The sequence below is a fragment of the Lutjanus erythropterus genome, chromosome 15, assembly GCF_056507025.1.
Source record: "Lutjanus erythropterus isolate fLutEry1 chromosome 15, fLutEry1.hap2, whole genome shotgun sequence".
NCBI classification, from domain to species: domain Eukaryota; kingdom Metazoa; phylum Chordata; class Actinopteri; order Lutjaniformes; family Lutjanidae; genus Lutjanus; species Lutjanus erythropterus.
The window spans coordinates 12,475,691-12,497,715 of NC_139331.1; the positions used below are offsets into that span (position 1 = coordinate 12,475,691).

General features: G+C 39.6%; 2 protein-coding genes across 2 annotated transcripts; one reads left to right on the forward strand and one right to left on the reverse strand.

Moving 5' to 3' along the window:
• Positions 1-1,363: 1,363 nt before the first annotated feature.
• On the reverse strand, positions 1,364-3,045 carry ost4 (oligosaccharyltransferase complex subunit 4 (non-catalytic)). The gene is made up of 3 exons (XM_084737272.1): positions 3,040-3,045; positions 1,841-1,978; positions 1,364-1,490 (listed from the first exon to the last, which is right to left on the reverse strand). The coding sequence occupies exon 2, from the start codon at positions 1,975-1,977 to the stop codon at positions 1,864-1,866; it is 114 nt and encodes a 37-aa protein (XP_084593398.1). The 5' UTR covers position 1,978; positions 3,040-3,045; the 3' UTR covers positions 1,364-1,490; positions 1,841-1,863.
• selenoi (selenoprotein I) lies at positions 3,046-19,378 on the forward strand. The gene is made up of 10 exons (XM_084737271.1): positions 3,046-3,598; positions 8,238-8,306; positions 9,502-9,610; positions 10,260-10,334; positions 12,280-12,542; positions 13,430-13,538; positions 13,625-13,673; positions 13,762-13,942; positions 14,035-14,214; positions 15,232-19,378. Exons 1-10 carry the CDS (start codon positions 3,542-3,544, stop codon positions 15,340-15,342), a joined length of 1,203 nt encoding a protein of 400 aa, XP_084593397.1. The 5' UTR covers positions 3,046-3,541; the 3' UTR covers positions 15,343-19,378.
• The last annotated feature ends 2,647 nt before the right edge of the window (positions 19,379-22,025 follow it).

Here is a 22,025-nt window from a genome sequence, read left to right on the forward strand (position 1 = left end):
AAGTAAGAGACTTGAGACTTCAACCCAACAGACCAGAAATTCAATAGCTGCTCTGAGCAGGTCCAAAAAGAGCAGGGGAGTGATTTTTTTCCTCTCCTTTATCTTTGGCACATTTGTCCAGAAACTGGATATATATACGTAGCTTCTAGTTACCCACTCTCACTCACCCCCAGATTTATCTTCTCCCTTTTCTCTACCTCGCCTGTCCAGGTGGAAGGGGTTGTTGTGCGTTCATGTGCTCCTCCAGTTTCTGAGATAGGAAGTCGTAATTCTGACTTTGGTTTCTTCGTGTGCTTTTAAGTCATAAATTGGAGAAAACATTGATGCTGCTTAGAGTAGAGGGTACTAAGAGTAGAGGACTTGTTTCAGGATTAATGCTAATACATAACATTTCAAATTAATGTAGGTCACAGTAACTAATGGTTACAGTATGTTACAAATTCCATGTGAGCAAAAATGTGAATTAATAAAAAGTTATCAACCAAACATTTTCTCTCATCCACCATATATATATATATATGCATATATGACGTCAACAAACTGCAAGACAGCAATTTGTGTAACAAAATTTTCTCTTTTCAGACTTTCCTAGTTGTTGTTCTGATGTGAGGGGCCATTTGGGTGAATTTTCCCAGTCGGAAAAACATTTTTACCATTATTCCAACATATCATGAATGCACTATTATTCCATGCATTTTATTTTCCTTTCTACCACAATATGTCCCAGTGAGGGAAGACATCTCATGGCATCTCATGGTACTGGTTTGTGGAAATTGAGGAAGAATATGACTGTCCGTAACTGTTACATGGTTTATCTATTTCCCACTCAGACTTACAGTCAGTTACACTGGTGGCTTTTAAACATGAGTACAAAGTCAGACCTAAAACAGTGACTAATTGCTGAAATTGTTGCCAAGGGGCATCTAAGAGATTCTTTTACATTTGAGGGTTCAGTCTGGTGATCAAGTCCAAAGGTTGGCCTGATACTTTTATACACACTGTATCTGTATGGAACACACTTTTCCTGTCACATTCCTTTAGAGCTTTTTGCTCCACGGAACACCAATATAGGAACATACCCTTTATTATCTTACATATATATATATTCATATGATATAAATATTTTGTGTAAGGGAAACTGTCTTTTTAAATGTAAGAAGCATATCTTTAACCCAGTGACTGAGTTTTACCAAATTAATTATACTGTGACTGGTATAATACTGTGTTGGAACAAACTTGAAGTATAAATAAATGAACCTGAAAAAATGTTCATGTCCATGTTTGTTACTTTTTAAGATAGTAATTATGAGAATGTGTCCAGTGTGCGTGCAGAATAACTTAAGAATTTATTGACACTTTAATGTAAATGGCATTCACATATTTTTATTACAAAAAACACTACTGTGCAATTTTACAAAGAAATTCATCTCTTGGACAGAGACCCGGAGGAGGGGAATGTTGTTGCCATGGTGGTGGGAGTCCCATCTCACCTGTGGGGAGAAAAGAATTTAAGAGGGTTCACAGATGTTAAACATTAGAAAGAGGAGTCATTTTTGTAGATGAATGTGCTTCATTTTTTAAACAGGACTATGAGAGTCACTAGCAAACATTTAAAGGATTCCTCCACATGTTAACTGACTGGAACAACTTAACTGCTTCTCCATGTGCCATGATTACTGTTAACTCTGTATGCTGTACACCAACAAAACAACTACATTAGCTGTAACGAGTTAAACCTTGACTTTGTTCAAAGTCACAGTGGAACATGACCAACAGTGATGACCACTAAAAAAAAAGACAAAGTGACGAAAAATTTTAGTCCAACATAAATTGCACTCACCTCTCCAATTATATTTGCAGACTCTACTCTTGCTTCTTGGGGTTATTGACAGCAACGTAGTGATATAACACAACCAGCAGGAATAATGACACGCCAAGCATGTTGGCAAATATGGCCAGCTGCACGTCTGTCACCATTCTGCAAAGGTGAAAGAAATTGAGGCCTATTAGTGCAAGCAAGTTAAAGTCTTACAATAAAAGCATGTTAGGCCATTAGTAATAAACCATTAAAGGATCATAACAGTGTTTTTGCGCTTTAGCCATTTACTATAAAGTCATGTTTACAAGTTTGCATCATCCCTGTCCCTGTCTAGATATATGGATGTATCTTATGAGCTTCCAGTGGTTTGTTTACATTCACTTAAGTTATTACTGAAACTTTTTAATTGGTTGTAAAAACCGTTCATGAGATGATTGGCTATTTCTTTACAGTTTTTCTTAAAAACTCCTTGAAATCAGATGAAACGAGCTTGTGTTTGAAGTGAATAACATGTTAGCCAGTTAGAAGCAGGAGTTTTTTATTTACGTCATTTCATTTTTTATTTACTTTGTGGTTGGTGGAAACACCACTGCTTTTATCCTCGAGGGCCTACAAAATCAACACAATATGAAAATTCCTTGTAGTAGCTTTAAGTCAAGTGTTACACATGACTATCAGCTATGGATTATTAAATCATCATCATCTTTGCTCACTGCATCTTAGCCCTTTTTACCCTCAGGTGTGTATAAACTACAGATTAGCTATATGAACTTATTTTTAAAGTGCAAAAATGTGAAATTATCGGTTATCTTTTCGGTGTTGGTCATGAGAAGCAGGTGCTTAGTTATCGACATGGGCTAAAAAAATCCATACTGACTCTAAATTTCATGTCTGCCTGGAAAGTGGGATGAATGCATTCAAACCCCTCTTACTAATAACTAGATTCTACACGTCAGTAATTTACATGAATCAGTTAATCATCACAATAGTAGATCCCAAATGTTCCCTGTTAGCTAATCAGTCTGTCTAATAGAGGTAAATTTTGATAATCGACCATAAATCTGTACAACGTTAACCTAGCTAGCTAGTTAGCTAGCCTAGCTAACTAGTAGAACCGATAATGGATATCATACCCAATATAGGAGACGCTCCATACTAAGTTACAAAATTTTACATGCTTAAACCTATTAAAATGCAGTTTAACAGATATTATTACTTACATTATGCTTTCGCTTGGGGTTTCTCAGTTCGAGCGATGTTTCAGCTGCACACAAGCAGGTCTACCTCTCTTCCTGTCAGAGGGGAAAGCCACGTCACATTTAACACCACCATAGAAATAGCTTTAATAGAGCAGGGCTCTGTTCTCAATTAACAAAATAAAACCAAGATACGACACCTCAACAACCACTATCCGCATTTTTTTTTCAAGTAACACCATAACTAATTAAAATCATGTCATTTTGGATCATTTAACAAATTTCCATGCTGTTTTTGCACGTCTTTTATCGCTGCCCTCCAAGCCAGACGGGGGCAGTAGTGAGCTCCAGTAGACTAGATGTTTGCACCCTGTAGGAGTGGCCCAAATGTTTCGACATCACCTCACCCGGCGTGAACGACAGCGGCCAAGGTAGATGGTACTTCAACTCGGCAGCTAACGTAGGGGATTTGCATTTCCAAGAAGAGATACCCATTTATCTCACTGTGGAGCCAGACTGTACCACCATGGCTCTTTACGAATATGTCACTCAGGAGCAGCTTGCGGGCTTCGACAAATACAAGGTATGATTAATAGATTGTATTAGCATGCTAGCAGATAGCCACTGAGCCGACTGTATGTATATGTATGTGTGCGTGCGTGTGTGAGTGCGTGCGTGTTTGAGTTTCACAGCTAGCTGTCACGATCTGCAGGGTGCTTCCCTGGCAAAAAAAAAGTGTGTGAAGGTAGCCAGAGTTATGACACCATATGCTGGTCAATTTCCCCTACAAAATAAAAGCGTGATCTTTATACGGTTAGTATAATTTGTAATGAGATCTTGTATCCTGCTATGACTATGAAGTTGATGTTTATGTTTATTGTCTCTTCACCAGCTCTGGATTAGATAGGGTTCAATTCATCAATTGGGACAAGATTATTATAGCTTGCTAAAATTAAACCTAGAACTACATGTGAACAAATTGATCAGGTATTGGTGCATATGTTTATTGTGATGCCAACATTATTGTCACATGATCACAGAGTATAATTTGTATTGTCATACCTAAAAACGAAACAGAAAGGAGCAAATTCATTGTGGAAACGGAATGAAATTAAACCCAATAAAAATGAAAGACTAATGTAAAACATAATACTGTAATAACTCTGGTCTGGCATCAGTCATTATTAAGTCACTCTTGGAAACAGGACGAATTTACTCACTCTGACAAGGTTGCATTTCTGTCTGCCCCCAGAATATAAGTATTATACACGCTATTATAAGCCTGGTGAATAGATAACAACAAATAATACGCAGGCATATTAAATGTGCTTCTCAAATATCAGAGTGATAAATATTGGCGGATACTACTGCGTTATTTTGAAAGTATTGGCCGGAAGCCGTATCGTTTACCACGTCGTACTTGACACTGGCGCAAACGTGCTAATAGTTAGCTAGCTACTCTGTCTCTACGGCACTGCTTGCCTTTGAAATGAGGCGTTATTTTGTATTTTTACTCATTTTAGACATCCGCTGTCTGTCTGCTCTATGTATGACTGACCAGTTCGTTAATATTTGCTAATATAACAACCACAGAAGAGAAAGAATACCAGGTAGCTAGCTGCTGTAATAGATCAGTAAGGGGAAACCTCTCAACTTGAACCAGCTCACTGGTGTAAATCCCCGACCATAAACAGCCTCTGACGAGTGAAACCGCCTTTATAAGAATTCCAGCGGTCACATAATTTCATTTTTGACGTTTAGTACCACCCTTTCTCCATGTTACATAAACCTTTTGGTGTTTATTTAATTCCCATAAAGATGAGCATCAGTATGGCAATACAAATACAAGGAGTCCGTTGTCTTGTCACTGGACATGGAGGACTGTAGAAAACAGGAGTGGCACTTATTCAAGGATGTAACAACACAACTTTAATGCTTTTGTTAAACTTGCCCAGTTGGCCAAAAGCTACTTCAGTTTTTACTTGGCACTATAAATGTTGTTATTTATTGGTGACTGACACATAGCAACAAAGACTAAAGGTAATTGTCAGGTGATCTTTATTTAAAGGTCCATTGTGTAAGACTGGTGCCAAGTCCCATGGATCTGGACTGGCCCTAGAGGCTCCTAAATCCCTTAGGTTTAAACAGTCTGATTTGAAATGTTTTAATAAGATAAGAAGTGTCCCTTTGTTTAACAACAGGCATAACCAATGGATGGGCTAATTAGCCTGCCAGTAATATACTGTATGTTTTCATAAGTGTATAATTACCAGAAAATATGAATTGTGGTTTTGTTAGCCTAGAACGACTTGCTTATATAGGGAGTGGATCCTCTTATATGGAGGCCACCACATTGAACTGCCATGTCTCTATAGTCGTCTAGAATGGACAAACCACACACTGGCTTTAGAGAGGGCTCTTTTGTGAGTTTTGTGTCCATCTAAGGTTTTCCTACACGCTTGAAAAGTGAAGGAGAGTTGAGTGTTTGCAAATCTACAAGCTTGGAGTGAGATGCTACGGGTCCTGTAAGTAAAGGAAACAGAACAAGGGGACAGTGATGCAAAGCAACATTCTTGCATTTTGTATGACAATCCCACATCCTTCTTCATATACATAGACTCTGTTAACAGTGAATGAATGAAAAAAAAAACAGGCTATAGCAGATGCTTCACAAATATAAAACCAATGAAACCATACAAATGCAAATCTTAATTATAATTGTTATCAGTTGGAAACTACTGGCCCCTCAATGCTATAGCAGTTTTCACTGGATTTCTGCTGAAAGGTTGCTCTTCCTGTCCATTTTGATGTGCTTCATGGCACTAAGGAAGCCATGCTCACAGGTCATGGTGGAGAGTGGGAGCACGAGAATGAGCTCAATCACCATCAGCAGGTTGGAGCAACAATACTGAAGACATAATGTGTTGAATTCTTTTTTAACTGCATATCGCAACAGTTCTTAGTAACTTACTAGCCACATGTGGCATTCAGGCAATCCTTATCTTTGATCCCTGACAAGACGATTAAGTTTTGATAAGGAGGATGTCATTTGAAGAGGTGGCAGTATCAGTATAGCACATGGTGTATCCATGAAGTTTACAGACAAGCAACACAAGTGATTATAGCTTAGACTTACCAATAGCAGCATACCCTTAATTCACATTATTTAAACCTGTATGTTGCAACAGTTCTTAGTCAAAAGATTCCTTTAGTTATAACATTTTCCTGGTCATATCCTTAAATGACACAAGTGAAGGTCATTCAGGCTCATTCTCTAATACCTCCCCTGTTGATTACTGTGTGAAACTGCTCCCCTGAGCTGTTTATCATCACAGACCCTTTTCCTATAATTGCCTTTTAAGTGGCTCACTCCATGCATTAGCCTCGAGCATCCATTGTGGCTGGAGGAGAGCAGGGGATGACAAATGTGAGTGAATGAAAGGACTGTGGCTCTCTTCACGCAGTGTTTGTGTTCTTGGAAGGTGCACAGACACAAGGATGCACGTGGAAAACACATGAGAGCAAAAGATTGTTCCACCAATCGTGGTTTTCACGCTGCATCGTTTTGCCTCCGTCGCCTTCCTCGCTGCGTAACTGGTGTCTCTGTGAGGATGCATGTAGAGTCGTGTTTGTACAAGATGAGAGCGTGTATCAGGGTTGCAGTGTCTGCTTTTGCACATGTGTTGATGATGAGTCACGGTTGCTGAGGAACACATTGTCTTGACATTTCACAACATCATGACTTTGTCCACAGTGGACATTCTGATAAGTGTTTTGGTATCAGTATGCCTATAATCTGTGACATTAGATTCTTTATAATGGATTAGATGTTTAATTGTGCAGAAGCAGTGCAAGCTTGTGTACATATGAGAAGTGCAGTGAGGTAGCTTTAATTTGAGGGAAGCACAATTCATCAAAATTTTATCGAAATTGCAATATGGCTTTCTGCAATTTTCAAATCACAGGAGGTGCAATATTTGTTAAAGGCAAAATGTGAGTAAAAAAACATAAATTAATGAATGTTGTGAGGCAGAAATGTCCTGTCCTACAAATGAGATTCTACAGACTTAAAAAAAAAGATCTTTATTTGGAACAAATCCCTGCAAAAAATCACACCATAGTCATTTTAACATGTTTAGTGCTAACACATGTTGTACTGGTTAATTTGAGCTGCAGAGAGTCTGCTGCTCCTGTGAGAACAATGCTACTAAAAATCAATAATGAAACCATTTGTAATCACCTGAAAATATAGAACCAGCCCTCTTTCAAGTGATCCAGGAGTGAGAATTAGATCAAAATCTAAAACTCAAAATCACAGAAAACAGCCCCAATAGAAGACTGACATCAGAGAGGCAGTATTTACTCTGAATTGGAGGGCTTAGCATAATAAAACACATAGAAAGCTGCCTTGCACACTCATTAAGGGGAGAATTTGGACTATTTAAAGTGGGGTTATATGCTTTACTTCTCCGTAGTCAGTGTATTACCCACAGTAGATGGTGGTCAGCACAACCCCAGTTTGGAGAAGCAGAGAGGGGCAACAGCATGGAGTCTAAGAAATATACTGCTGTGGACAACTGCTTAATAAAATCTGACAGAATATCTGTTATAAGTTTGCTCTGTGAGGTAAAATGACTGATTTCGCCCGTGGAGTTTAGTTTGAAGTGAGTGATATTTGCCTTATTTAATGGTGATTTCCCATCGGCAGCAAGGTAAAGTGATGAAAATATTCTCTTTTTTTTCTGTAGAGCTTTCTTAAGTGGCTAGAATACCTTTTATTGCTGGCCCTGTCCACAGCAGTTCATTGCTCAGCTTCATTGTGGGTACTCCTTCATGCTTCTCCGAACTGGGGGCCTTAAAGCTGGTATCTACTGTAGCTAATACACTCACTATGAATAAGTACCTCATACAACCTCACTGCAAATAATTTAAACTATCCCTTTGAACTGTATGAACACCAGAGAGGGCACATTACACTGTAGCACACAGACATGTTTGTCATGCCTGGATAAAGTAACAGAGAGCAGCATCGGGTTTGTTTTGATCTGCATGATGACACGCTGCCAATGTTACCCTGTAAACAAGTTACACACAAGTCCATATGGCCTTTTTTTGACATGCTTTAATTTCCGTGCAGTGAAATTAAATGAATCAGATATGTTTTAATGCAGCTGTTTGTTTTTGAATATCACATCCTGACTGATTGAATTGTCTCTTTGCAGTACAGCGCAGTCGACTCAAATCCCCTGTCCGTCTACGTCATGCACCCTTTCTGGAACTCTGTGGTAAAGGTGAGAGAGACTTGGTCTGTGTGTGTCTGTGTCTGTGTCTGTGTCTGTGTCTGTGTCTGTTTCTGTGTCTGTTTCTGTGTCTGTGTCTGTGTGTGTGTGTGTGTGTGTGTGTGTGTGTGTGTGTGAGAGTGTGAGTGTGTACATCATTAATGAGGTTTCCAACCGTCTGCTCTGATACAGTGACAGGACTGAATGCCTGCGTGTCAGAACACATCAGTCTCTGGTTGTGAGAGTTTGTTCTGGTCTTTGGAGATACTGTATTGTTTCTCAGATACTGTTCATTGACGTGAACATGAGTTCCTTGTAAACAATAATGATAAGGCATTACCACGATAATTTACTTATCTACATAAAACCTTTACTTTTATGTTCATTTCTGCCTGAGAAAAACCTAATATTAAAGGGATAGTTTGAATTATTTGAAGTAGAGTTCAATGAAGTACTTAGCCATATTCAGCATATCAGCTACAGTAGATGGCAGTCAGCACGTCCCAAGTTTATAGAAGCAGCAGGTACCAGTGTAGGAGCCTAAGCAATGTACTGCTGTGGCCAGGGTCAGCAGCGAAACACACTATATTTTAGCCACCTATATTCATAACATTTTCACCACTTTATGCTTTTAATAAGCATAATTCTTTGTCAGAAAACTGCCATTACATGAGCCAAATATCACTCACTCCAAACTGACCAAACCCCTTTGTCAAAATCAGTAATTTTACCTTGCAGAACACAGGAGTTACTGATCTACTGCTGCCTCAATCAGTTCGTGTGTTTGTGTTATTGTGTGACTTTGGTGTTTTAAAAGGTTTGCCCTGATTCACCAAAGTCACATAACAGTTCAAACTAACTAACCAATCGAGCCAGCGGTAGACCAGCAACTCCAGAGTTCTGCAAGGCAAAATTACTGTTTTTGCAAATGGAGTTTGGTTGAGCAAGATACAGCAATATTTGGTTTGATGGCAACACAATCCCTCTTAAAAAAATCCAAACTCTCCCTTTAATTTGACAGAACTCACATCCTTCTCCCTGAAATCATCTCTGCCTAACAGTTATGTAACTGTCCAAAAAATGTGACAAGAATAATTACTGTTGAGTTATTTTAATCACTATTATGATGAGAAGACTCTATTTAAGATCCAAGTGACGTGTTAATTAACTGTTACTATCTTTTTGTCTCTGTCCATCTCTTTCTCAGTTTCTACCGACATGGTTGGCTCCAAACCTCATTACGTTTACAGGTTTTATGTTCCTTGTGTTGAATTTCCTTATGTTGGCCTTCTACGACTTTGACTTCAATGCCTCTGGTAGGTCCTCAGCGCTACTCCTTTTCACCTCAGTTTGTCTAGTGCGTGAGGGTGTATTGGTCATTTTATGTTTTATGTCAGAAAATGGTGAGAAACACCAGAGGCGTGTATTCTGGTGAGTTGGTTTATGAAAGGCAAAGTCCACCACTCACTGAAACATGACTGTCCAGGGTGACTCAGGGTAATCACTAACCCATTATACCCTACAAACATAAACACACACACACACACACACACACACACTGAGCTACTACTGAACATAAACAGACTGACACACTACTCTGTAAAAATACTGTACTCTATCATGCCTGTTTTCTCATAGAACTTTACACTCATAGATACACAAATAAAATGCATACACAGGCAGACATTATAATCACTGCAAAAACGGGCCAAAATGTCCCCACAAGACTATTTGCTGTCAGCAGTCAGGCCTTACACACATAGCTAAACTAACTATGCACACATGTTAATTGTTCTGCTCCTTAGCCGTTCTTATTCCATGTCGTTGTTCATGTGTTCCCTTATGTTTGAGATTAGATACTTTCTAACCAAACCTTGGGGAAATCTGAGTAAAAGTGAAAATACTCTCTGCTGATCTGTGGCTGTCTATGTGGCATGCTGCATATTTACATTATTTGTGTCTCAGCTGCAGGACATGAACACGTGCCTAGCTGGGTCTGGGTTGCTGCAGGGATCTTCAACTTCTTGGCCTATACACTCGGTGAGTCCTGACCTCTGTGAACCCTGTGTGTTGTTTTTCTCTGGCTCTATGAGAGGCTCCAGGGAAACTCTTCCTTATGGAATGTATTCTGTACAGTCACTCTGGGACTCAGTATACGGGGGAGGGTGTACTAGTCAAAATCACATGCTTTCCTCTTTACAATATAGTGCCCCACCAAAAATAAATTCGAGAGTGTTTTTTATTGTGTCCAGAGCAGCCACCCAGCGCAGCCAAAATGTTTACCGCAGTGTGAGAGTGCAAAGGCCAGAGTGAGCTTGGTGTCAAGGCAAGAAGTGTGGCGTGAGACTGAACGCACACTTCTAGACAGAGCTGCCTCTACGCCTGTACGTCACAGCCTGAGTCTTATAACTGTACCAAACCAGACATCTGCAACCAAATTAGTTGGAAAGAAAATGCGGCAACATCAGTGAATTTCATACATATGTGTGTGTGTGTGTGTGTGTGTGGGTGTGGGTGTGTGTGTGTGTACCTAGCTACAATCTTCTGGCAGTTATTTGGGAACGTAATAGCACACATAGTCAGAATGTCTCATACCTGTTAATAGATGGATTTTAAACTCTTTATTTACATAATAAGCATTTGTAGTCAGATGTCAAATATGGCCTGAAAAATTTAATGTCTTTAAAAACATAGACTTTTTAAACGGCAAATATTTAGGAACCCTGAATATACTGGTTTGTGAGGGGATTTCGTAGCAAAGAAACTGAAATGAAGGTATGGCTGCACAAAATAATGATGAAAAATGAAAATTCCATTGAAAAAATAAGCACTCATTAATCATGTTGCAATTTGAGTCAACATAACACAATATTATTTTTCTATATTTACAGTATCGTATTTATTTTGAACAAAATATAAAAAACACGATTAAGACTGACAAACACAGGATGTGATTTCAGAGTTAAGAACTTAAAAGACATCCAGTCTCTATCTATATGCAGCCCCATCAGTTGTGCACGGGACAAACTGTGATGTGTGGCTCCTTGTCTGTTGGATGTGTAAATACTCACCTACTTGCTGACACATTCATCATAAGAACTGACTAAGGTGATACAGTATGTGTCAAAGTTGTGTTGACAGCTTGTTCTGCTGCCCCCAAGTGGCGAAACACTTAATCAATGCATTTTAATAGTATGTGAAGTGGAGATGGTTGTTGTTGTTTAGAATCAGGATCCACCCCATTCCTTTAAGCAGGTTTAGTCACTTTAACCGAGTGGTGTCTATACAACAAGGTGCATGATGGGTGTTTGTACATGTGTTCTAAAAATAATCAAACCAGGACCGGTGCACCTGAATAATTCCCCCCTGTCCACAGGCAGTGTTTGTAGCATCACTTCACAAATATTAACTGAATCTTTGAGGCTCATAGGAAGTCGAATAGAAGTGCCAGAGGGAATCTTTTGTACGTGTTTATAACTTGCCCACTAAGTGTGCCGAGGTCACTTAGTTATATAGATTCCCTCAAATTTCCCCTGGGCAGTCAGTGACTCTAAAGTCCAATAAATCCACATTTATTTTACTGTTCTTCTGTGTTTGCGTGTTTGTTCATGTGTAGACATGAACTCCGTGAACCAGGCTGAAGTCAGTTAAAAGTGTTGCTCACCATTTTGTGAACCAATAAAATAAAACAACTTTCCATATGCTTCTTGTGAGGATGTGTTTGCAGAGTACTTCCACGTGTGTATGCACTGAGTGTTGTTCAGATCAGTTACTGTGACAGTGAATTCAGTGGTGGGAAGCAGGAATGTGGCTGTTTTCAAACACTGTGTGTACAGTTATGTGAGTGGGCAGCAACTTCGGCCGAGTGGAAAATCTTCAACACTTTGTATGTTTACGTGCTCCTATTTCAGTGTTCACATAAACGTGTACAGTATGTAATGATCTATGTCTTTATCTGTGTCTTTTTTTTTTTTGTCGTGTGTAGATGGTGTTGATGGTAAACAGGCTCGTCGCACCAACTCCTCCACGCCACTAGGGGAACTGTTTGACCATGGCCTGGACAGCTGGGCCTGCATCTTCTTCGTGGCCACCGTCTACTCTATATTTGGGCGTGAGGAAAGCGGCGTAGGCGTCACCACGCTGTACTACATCCTCTGGGTGGTGCTGTTCTCATTTATCCTGTCTCACTGGGAGAAATATAACACTGGCATCTTGTTTCTGCCCTGGGGATACGACATCAGCCAAGTGGTAAGCACACACACACACACACACATATTAACTTCACTGATTGTTTCAGCGTTCTTGCAGGTGCTGGAAATCCTTGAAAACACTTGAATTTTAATTACTATCAAGGTTTAAATAGTCATTGGATTCTGGATAATGTGCTTGAAACTGTAATTGCATCACTTTCATAATGATTATTTCCACTGCCTGACCAAATAGTTTGCTCTTTAGATAAAGAAATAAAGTGATTCAAATTTTGGCTCAGCTAGGCTATACAGGAGTCTACTTACGTTCATGTGATTTTTTTTTTTATAGCACAATAAATTTGATTTAATGTATTAAAAAAGTGAAATAAGCATTTAGAGTAGATGTACAAAAAGATGTAATTTACCACATCTGTAAGGTGCTGAATAAGTATGAAAATTCTTTAAAAGTGCTTTAGTTTGACTATTGAAAAGGTGTAGGAACCTCACCATTTGCTCAGCCCTCACCTCTGTTGCTATAGCAGTCAAGCTTTCTGTTCTCATTTGGCACATATGGAGTTTATTATGAATAGGGTTAGATTTACCATCAGACTTCATTGGTAATCAAACAAAATGCATCTTTGAATTGACAGGTACACAAAAACAGGAATCGCATTTCTAACAGACAGCTGTCAATGTGGTCTGCTGAAATGGCATTTGTTGCTAGCAGCTAGTTAGCATTAGCATCCTGAGGGCTTTTTTAATGTAACCTGTTATCGCACAGAATAACGTGGCGTTGAAAATAACTGTTCTCTACTAATGTTGGTAGTAAGCTAGTTAGCTGGACACGCTAATGTTTGCGTCTTATTCTAAGAGCAGGCGAATACAGTTTAAAAAAACAGCATCCAAATTCTTTATATGATGATTTTGGGTCTGGTCTCTATCCAGACCATCTCCGTCGTTTACTTGGTCACTGCTGTGGTCGGCGTGGAAACATGGTACCAGCCAATCCTGTGGCACTTCCTCTACAGAGACCTTTTCACATTCATGATCATCGGTGAGCACTGATTTTGATCACACTGTATGCATGCATTCACTCACTAAATGAAGCAGCTACAATAATTCACGCCTTTTGATTCCCAGCCTGTTCCTTCACCGTCACCTTACCCATGAGCCTCTACAATGTGCTGAAGTAAGTCAACTTTTTGTGACTTAAGTGTTTCATTATATATTATTATATCATGCAGCACTCTGAAGTCTTCATGTCTGTGTTTTTGCAGGGCTCACCGTAATAACACTCTGAAGCACAGCAGCTTGTATGAAGCCTTCCTGCCCTTCCTCTCTCCCGTCCTCCTCTTTGTCTTGTCCACAATCTGGGCAGTGTACTCTCCAACCAACATCATCGAGCTGCAGCCCAGAATCTACTACCTCATGGTGGGGACAGCCTTCGCTAACGTCACGGTGAGCGTCTGCTGATTTTACTCTTCATTTTCCCCAAATGTCTGTTCTCAGGTGTTAATGCACATTTATTCATGTGTGTATTTATTTTGCAGTGTAAGCTGATTGTGTGTCAGATGAGTAACACACGCTGCCAGCCGCTCAGTTGGCTGTTGCTGCCCATGACGCCGGTTGTGTTGATAGCGGTGAGCGGGGTGGTCGGCAACGAGACGCTGCTGCTGTATCTGTGGACAGCCTTTGTCATCCTATCACACATACACTACGGCGTATCAGTGGTAAGAACATAAGAGCACACACACACGGTACCTCTGTTGAATGAAAGAAATGAAAATGGTGTGTCAGCCGGTTAGTTAACATCTCCATCAGAAGGTGTATTTAAACTCTTCATTCAAGCAAAACCTTTACAATACAAAAACTAAACGTGAGTTAAAGGAACAGTTTGGATTATTTGGAGTGGGCTTGTATAAGGTACTTATTGATAATCTGGGTATTACCTGCAGTAGATGCCAGTTGACAAATCCTCACTTGGGAGTAGCAGCATGGAAGCTAAGCGATATACTGCTGTGGACAGAGGCAGCAACGAAATGTATTTTAGCCACTCAAAAAAATCAATATCATATAACCACAGTTATATTAGCCAAATATCTCTCTCTCCAAACCAGCCAAACTCCGTTAAGAAAATCAATCATTTTACCTCGCAAAACACTGGTCTACCGCTGCCTTGATCAGTTGGCTTCTTTGTGTTATTTGTGATGTTGGTGAATCCAAACTACCCTTTTAAAACACCAAAGTCACACAAACAAACTACATGGGCAAAGCAGCCATAGACCAACAATTCCTGTATTCTGCAAGGTAAAATTATGGATTTTTCCTTTGGTGTTTGATTGGTTTGGAGAGAACGATATTTGGCTTATATACCAGCTGTTTCCCTCTGGAAAAGGCTGCACACCTCTCTGCTTCTCCAAACCAGGGGCATGCCGACTGTCATCTGCTGTTGCTAATACACAGACTATAAATAAGTACTGTACCTCATACAGTCCCACTCCAAATAATCCAAACTATCCCTTTAATCTAAAACAGCACAGACAACTCTTTTATATGGTTGGTGGGGGGTGGAGGGGAGGTGTCTGTTTTCTTTTACAGTGAGAATATTTTAACAATTTTATTTGTCTTGGCTTGAAGATTAAAGACAGAACTACTTCTTGGTCCTGTGCTGCTAAATGTTGACAGTGACACACTTTTTTTTATTGTATCCACACATGAATTTGATGTTTGTTTTTTTTCATTGCTAGGTACAACAGCTCAGCGCACACTTCAACATCCTTGCCTTCTCCCTTAAAAAGCCCAACAGTGACTGACAGGAGGAGGAACGAATCGGCTTGAAAGAAGCTGAGGAGGTTTAGGCTCCTCCCCTCCTCGGCTTATCGACACTTCACTCTCATCACCACGGAAACGCATCCCCTCCCCTCCACCCATGAGGACACTGCAAGTGGAATGGACTGTGGCCCTTTTTTCCACTGCCCCCAAACACACACACACACACGCAAAACACACACGCTTGCACACACATTCCTAACCAACCAAACTCGGGTCTCTGCGATGGGGTGGGCCCAGGGGCTCTGGCTTCCGTCATTGGTGATTGGCTAACGTGGTTGAGCCAATGAGGTGCAATTGTTTCCTACGGAAATGTGCTTCAGTCAAGAGGACAGGAGCCACGCAAACACACATGCACACCTACACACATTATTCTGCTTTGGCGCAGATCATTTATATCTCGTGGCAGGTATTTCAGATACAAACACAGCCACACACACACACACACAGACACACACACAGACACACACACTTGCACTCACATAGTATTATGAATGTATGATATGCCTTGGGGAAATGCCATTTCAGTTTTATTATATTAACAGGAATGCCTCAAGTAGTGTTGTTTCAAACTTGACCAAACCTCTAAATTTTGGCCAGATGTGGCTCAAACATCCACAGCTGGGTCCAGACTTTAAAGGGGCAGTTCACTCCAAAAATGAAAAACACATATTTTTCCTCGTACCTGTAGCAATATTTAACAATCTGGACTGTTTTGGTGTGACTCGATGAGTTTTGGAGATATCACCTGTAGAGATGTCTGCCTTCTCTTGTAGGAACTACTTTCTTTCTGCAGTAGAATCTACTGGAACTTCTTTGTTTCTACGAGAAAGAAAGTACAGTAATATTAGACAGAAGGCAGACAGCTCTACAACAATCTCCAATCTCAGCAACTCACACCAAAACTATCTAGATGAATAAATAGCACTACTACGGGTAAGAGGAAATTTTTTTTTATTTTGTGGTGAACTGCACCTGTCAAGGTTCAGTCACCTTTTTATCATAGATTGATTTTCAGTTGGAAATCTCAGTGATAAATGTTAATAGCTATATATAGTAAAATGTATGTGTGAAGGGGTTTGGGGCATTTTATTTTCAAACTGAAATGAAACTTTAAAGAATGATTACTCCTGTAAAACATTGTATAAATCTCCCTCTAATTAACTCCACACTCTGCTCTGCAGTTGTCATGAGTAAACAGAGTTGGATTTTTTTGACTAACCAGGGCAAGAATTGACCAGGGTGACCTCTGACCTTTTGAACTCTACTAACCTTCCACTTCGACCTCTGTCTGAGCACTGGCCTCCCGGCTCTCCCTCCCTACCCTTTGAGGTGTCGTGTCTTCATGCTGATTCGTTCGCTTTTTTTAATTTTTATACACAAACTTGGTTTTTTTTTTGGTTTTGTTTTGTTTTTTTTTGTCTGTTGCCATGGCAATGGTTTGTGGTTTTAGTTGCGCAGCGCTTGAATGAAGAGTGCGTTCAAAAACCGTCAACGGAGCGGACTCACTCTGAGGGAACAAGCCGTCGCACAGAACGCCACAAACACCACAACACCGCCTGGCGTCACACTCTCCTGCTCACACACACACACACACACACACACACACACACATATCTCGTTTTATACTGTCTGTCTGTCAGATAATTTATGTATTGTTGCGTCTGTCTTTTTCAGTCTGTTAAACACTGTTCTTCAGTGTGATTCAAACAATGCTTCCATGGTGAAGACGGATATTCAGTAGTGGCTGCTGACTGGACTTGGTCATCAAACTGGTTTTCACTTCAAGATTTGACAGGGCTTACTTATCATCTGTGTCACCTCTCAGTGCAAAAATCTGTTGTTTTCCTCGTGTTACAACAAAGACAGGTTGGTTGTAGTATGGAGGAAATATGTTCTTTTGTGTATAACTTGACCTTTTGGGATTTTTTTTGTCCTTGCTGTTGAAAAGTGACTAGGTTTGTCGATCTGCAAGGACCCCTGAGCTACTTTTTTCAAGCTTATTGAAACCTAAATGATAAATGTGGAGCCAAGACCAAGCAATGAAGTGTTCCACAAGTCTGTATTCTTCTCCACCAATATTTTAAAGGTACAATGTGTAAGAATTTCAGTTTCAAACGTTATAAAGTTAACTGAAATTTTCAACAGAACAGTTTTGGCATTATCGGTCAAAGATGCCTTCCCTGTCCCTGAACTCGCCGTGTCTTTGTCGTCCCTGGAATCAGAGTCCTGGTTGGAGCCACAGTAAATCGCCTTGGTACTGCATTCCCTGGCATCAAAGTGGCCTCTGTCGGTCTCTGCGTTTGTGTTCACCATAGTTCTTATCCACCAAGTGGAGCACAAAATAAATTGGTTTCAAACTACAGCGGTTTTGCTTGAAACTGGTGGAAGCAAACTGGCGCTCCGAGCTCCAAGCAGAATCAAGTCATCTAGAACCGGTAGCTGCATGACTAACTGTGCTAACTAGCTAACAGCAGCTATAGGTAGCAGCAGTTACTCTGGTGACATGCTGCCCCCTATTTGTTTGGGGTATGACTCTAACAGATGGACAATTCTTACATATTGCACCTTTAGCTGTAGTTCTCAACCAAACTAGCAAAACCCCACCAAACTTTGTGTGCTAAACTTTTAATGTCTGACAGTCAGTTTAACCACTGGTCCAATGTCTGGGTGTCAATGGTTCTGAGGGACAGTTGTTAAAATGGACCAGAATTACTGTTGGGAAAGCCTTGTACTTGCTTTGTGAACAAAACGTGCAAATGGGTTCAAATCATCTGAACGAACATGAATATTATTCATCTCATATACAGTAGATTGCTGAAATACAAGTGTGATGATACTTAATGATTAAAAGGTACATAGAAAACATTAGCTACACTGGGGATGAAATACTTGGATGTTTGTGGATTATTTTTACCACTTGTAGAAACATTTTGTACATAAACTGTTATTGAGCAACACTGAACATTTAGACCACAGCCTTGTAGTACTACCAGGACTGGGAGAAACAATGTAAGATCAAACTCTACTGCCATAAATACCCAGTGAAGTAGCTCATTTTAGTTTGCAGCACCTCTGCTCTGAAACTGGGGAAAGCTTATATGCAGTCATAAGCACATCATAACAGTAGTTTAAGTGAAGATGTTTGTAATGAAGCCCTGCATCTGTGACTTTGGAGATTGTAGTGACGTGAGAACAACTGTGACTGAGATTTCACCACCGAGACTGATTTTTCTGGTGGGTCCATGCACTGTCTGCAGATCCATGTGTACAAGTCTGTTAATGTATGTGTGTATACTCTGTATGTGTGGATATCTGTGTAAATACATATATTATTTCTTCATTTTTATTTTATTTTTTAAGCTACAAATGGGATTGTGTTCTGGTTGGCCGAATTTCTTTGTTTTCGTTTTGTTTTTTTTTTCTTTTTAGACCGGGGGATGATGCCAATCAGCTGCGTTCTTGTCAGTTCCAAACCCTGCAAAGACACAAAATTAACCGTACGTTTTTGAACAGTTGTCATCTCTGCTGCTCTACTGGCGGATTGGATCTGGTCTTTTCTCTGGGATAGTTTGGAGAGGGGATGTGCCCTGGGTGTGATGACCTCCACCCCAGGCTGCAAACACTACAAACAATGCTAAATACATCAAGGAATTTCATATAATAAAAGAATAATGTTAGCTGGGTGAGGAAAAATTGTGCCATTCAACAGAACAAACATCGGGCAGAAAATATCAGAACAAAACCATAAAACAAGTGAAATTCTCATCCAGCTGGCAGGAGATTACATCAGTTCATTTAAGATTCATTTTTACATTTTCTGAGATTATTTTCTGGGCATTTTTTGTAGTGTGCTCCTAAACTTCACTCGCCACTTTCTAGGAAAAACAGTCTTAATCCCCCCTGGATCAGTGAACCAAGCTGTTCAAATTGTGACTAAGTTGTTGTACAATGCTGCCCTGGCCGACACTCCAGGGCTTCAGTGTGGCTACTTGTGATGTTGTATTTAACCAGTGAAAGAAAGGACTGTCCAGAAACAAATAAAAGTGAATTTTCTTTAACCACTTCAAAGTGTCAGAGCCAGAAACCTGAACTTTTACAAGCTGAAGTTCTTTTAATATCCACTAGGGACCAGCGGAGAGCAGCTTATGTACCCGCTGCTTTGACCGGTTAAGTATTAGCATCTCAAGTTAAATTTCTCCATCACCTGTGCCGTGTTTGCATTCAAGACATGGCCTCAGGTCCTGTTTCCAGAGACTACTCTTTCACTTCATCCAGTTTTTCTCTGTTGTTTAAACAGATTTCACACACACATTCATTCATACACACTTGCACATGTACAAGAACATGCAGCAATACCTGCTCTAAACACAACACTCAGTAGTTTAAAAAAACGTTAAAACTATGCAGGAACATATTTTGATGCATACATATTCAAAGTAAGAGGCAACGTTTGTGTTTACATTTAAAATTAAGAAAATACAAATATAAGTAGAATGAAAACCTGAAAATATCAATGAAAAAAAAACTTTGCCATGCTCTTTTTTTTTAGATCTCTTGCACTTTCCATAGTTTGCTTATTGTAGGTTTTTATAGTACAGTACCTGGTTATTCTATAGCAATGAGAATATAAGGCAGTGACTTAGGCAGTCAGGCAAAAGATGAATTGTATTATTGTACTCACCTTCCTGGTGATCAGATCCAGAGACAGTCTGTACATCCAGCAAAGTTCAGGTGGACAGGAACCAAAGTTCAGTATCATCTGGTTGCAGAAATGACAGCAATGTTTCTCTCATTCTGTCTTGAGTTTGTGTTGCAGAGTAACTGCAGAATTGTTATTTCACTCAATAAATTAGTTATTAACATTTATAACTGCAGATTTTACAGATTATTAGAGCACAAGGAAATCATGAGAAGTATTTTTGACCATGTGACAACCTAGAAGCTGCTAATGGTTTATAACTGATCTATTATTAAATTATTCATTAACCATTAATAGCACGAGGTACAACTTGGAAATCTTTACAAAAATGTGTTAGTCAAGAACATTTTAACAGGCTGGGCTAACTGTTGTTAAAAAAATCTGCACTTTTTGTTTGTTTGTTTGTTGTTTGTTCTTGCCACAGTATTTTCAGAGTATGACGGTGTTTGACTGTGGCACCAAAAGTGATGAAAATCATTAAAAACAAGAAGAACGCACTCAGATCTCTGTCAGGCAACACGAAAAGATTGTGGATGTAACCCCTTTACAGTCACTGACATTCTGATTAGTAATTGAAGTACATATTTTTTCTCAGTAAATGTAGCAGATTACAATTACATTTATGTATTTATTAAATAGATGTGACTTGTTACTTCCCAACACTGCAGTTATTGATTACTTATGGTTCCTATCGGGAGGTTAAGACGAGTCATTAATCAGCAGTTGGGTTTTTAGGGTTTTTTTCAAAAAAACAACTACAAGAAGTCCTTGAGTCTACAGTCAAAACATGCATGAAAAATGTCAGGCTGATCCAGTTGATTAGCTGCAGACAAGCTCCAGCCTCATTGGTCACACACACAACCAATCACATGACAAAAAAATCTACACATAGTGGCTTTAAACCAAAGTACAAAATCAATTTAGCATACTGTGACTCAGCTGTAAGTTCACTGTACTCAAATTCCTTCAGTGATGAAACAAATTTTCTCCAAAACTTCATGGGCATAAGTCTTATCCAGTGTCATCTTTGAAAACTCTGAGGAGCTTGATAGAAAATTTATTGCTTTAACTACTGAGACAAACATCCCCGATTTTTTCTTTTGTTGAGCCAAGGACAGTCACTAGCATGTCATAGCTGCTTTTACTAGAGCAGCGATGGAAGCCAGCAAAGATTGAGGGGTTTAAGTGTAGCTTGTATTAATGAATCAGTAGCAAAACTCAAAAGACCAACACAGCCAGGTGCAGAGACTTTGTTGCTCTCAGTTCACCCTCCTGTAGATTCTGAACTTTTTCTCTTGTGCACCCTTCATAGACTTTCAGGCGGCCATGCGGCATAAAAATGCTGTGTATTTTAGTATACATCATATGAGCACTCACTGTGTAGTTCAACTTTAGTTTCAGCCACTTTCCTCCTAAATCCAAATCAGTTTATCTCTGAAGAACAACTTTTTGTCATTCACCTTCCCTTCACACCGTCTGATAGCAAATACAAAATACCACAAAAGTTACAGTTGTTATGTTTTGAGAAATTATTTAGTTTTATGGCTAAAACCTAACCTTTAACCTTTCTGCTTGCATCTCACCAGTTGTCCAGTCAGGTAAACTCATTCCCTCAGTCACCAGCAAACCTGCTCAGCTGCTGATCTAATGACGGTTCATCTACTGTACACAAATCAACATGATTCACAAGGAACATATATGGCAGTTTGGTAAATTCTTTGAGAGTGAATAACATGTTTTAAATGTTGTGCAGAACAGCTCGAGAGGTATGTATTTGAGAATTTAAAAACAACCTGCACTACATCGATCCTCCAGCAGATAGAGCTACAGAATCATAGTGGAGATGATACATGTCAGTCTGTTGTATGTTGATAGCTCCAGGCAGCAGTTTAGGACTCAAGAGTGGGGTGATGAAAGTTTCTGTATGCTTTTCTCTCCAAAAGGAGTTTCACAGGTAAAACAACAGTTGGCATTTTTACAGTCGTCTTCACAGTGTGAGCAACATGTGTG

What these genes read in the sequence shown, in the direction of transcription:
- ost4 (XM_084737272.1), bottom strand. Translation starts at nt 1,977, where the DNA reads ATGGTGACAGACGTGCAGCTGGCCATATTTGCCAACATGCTTGGCGTG.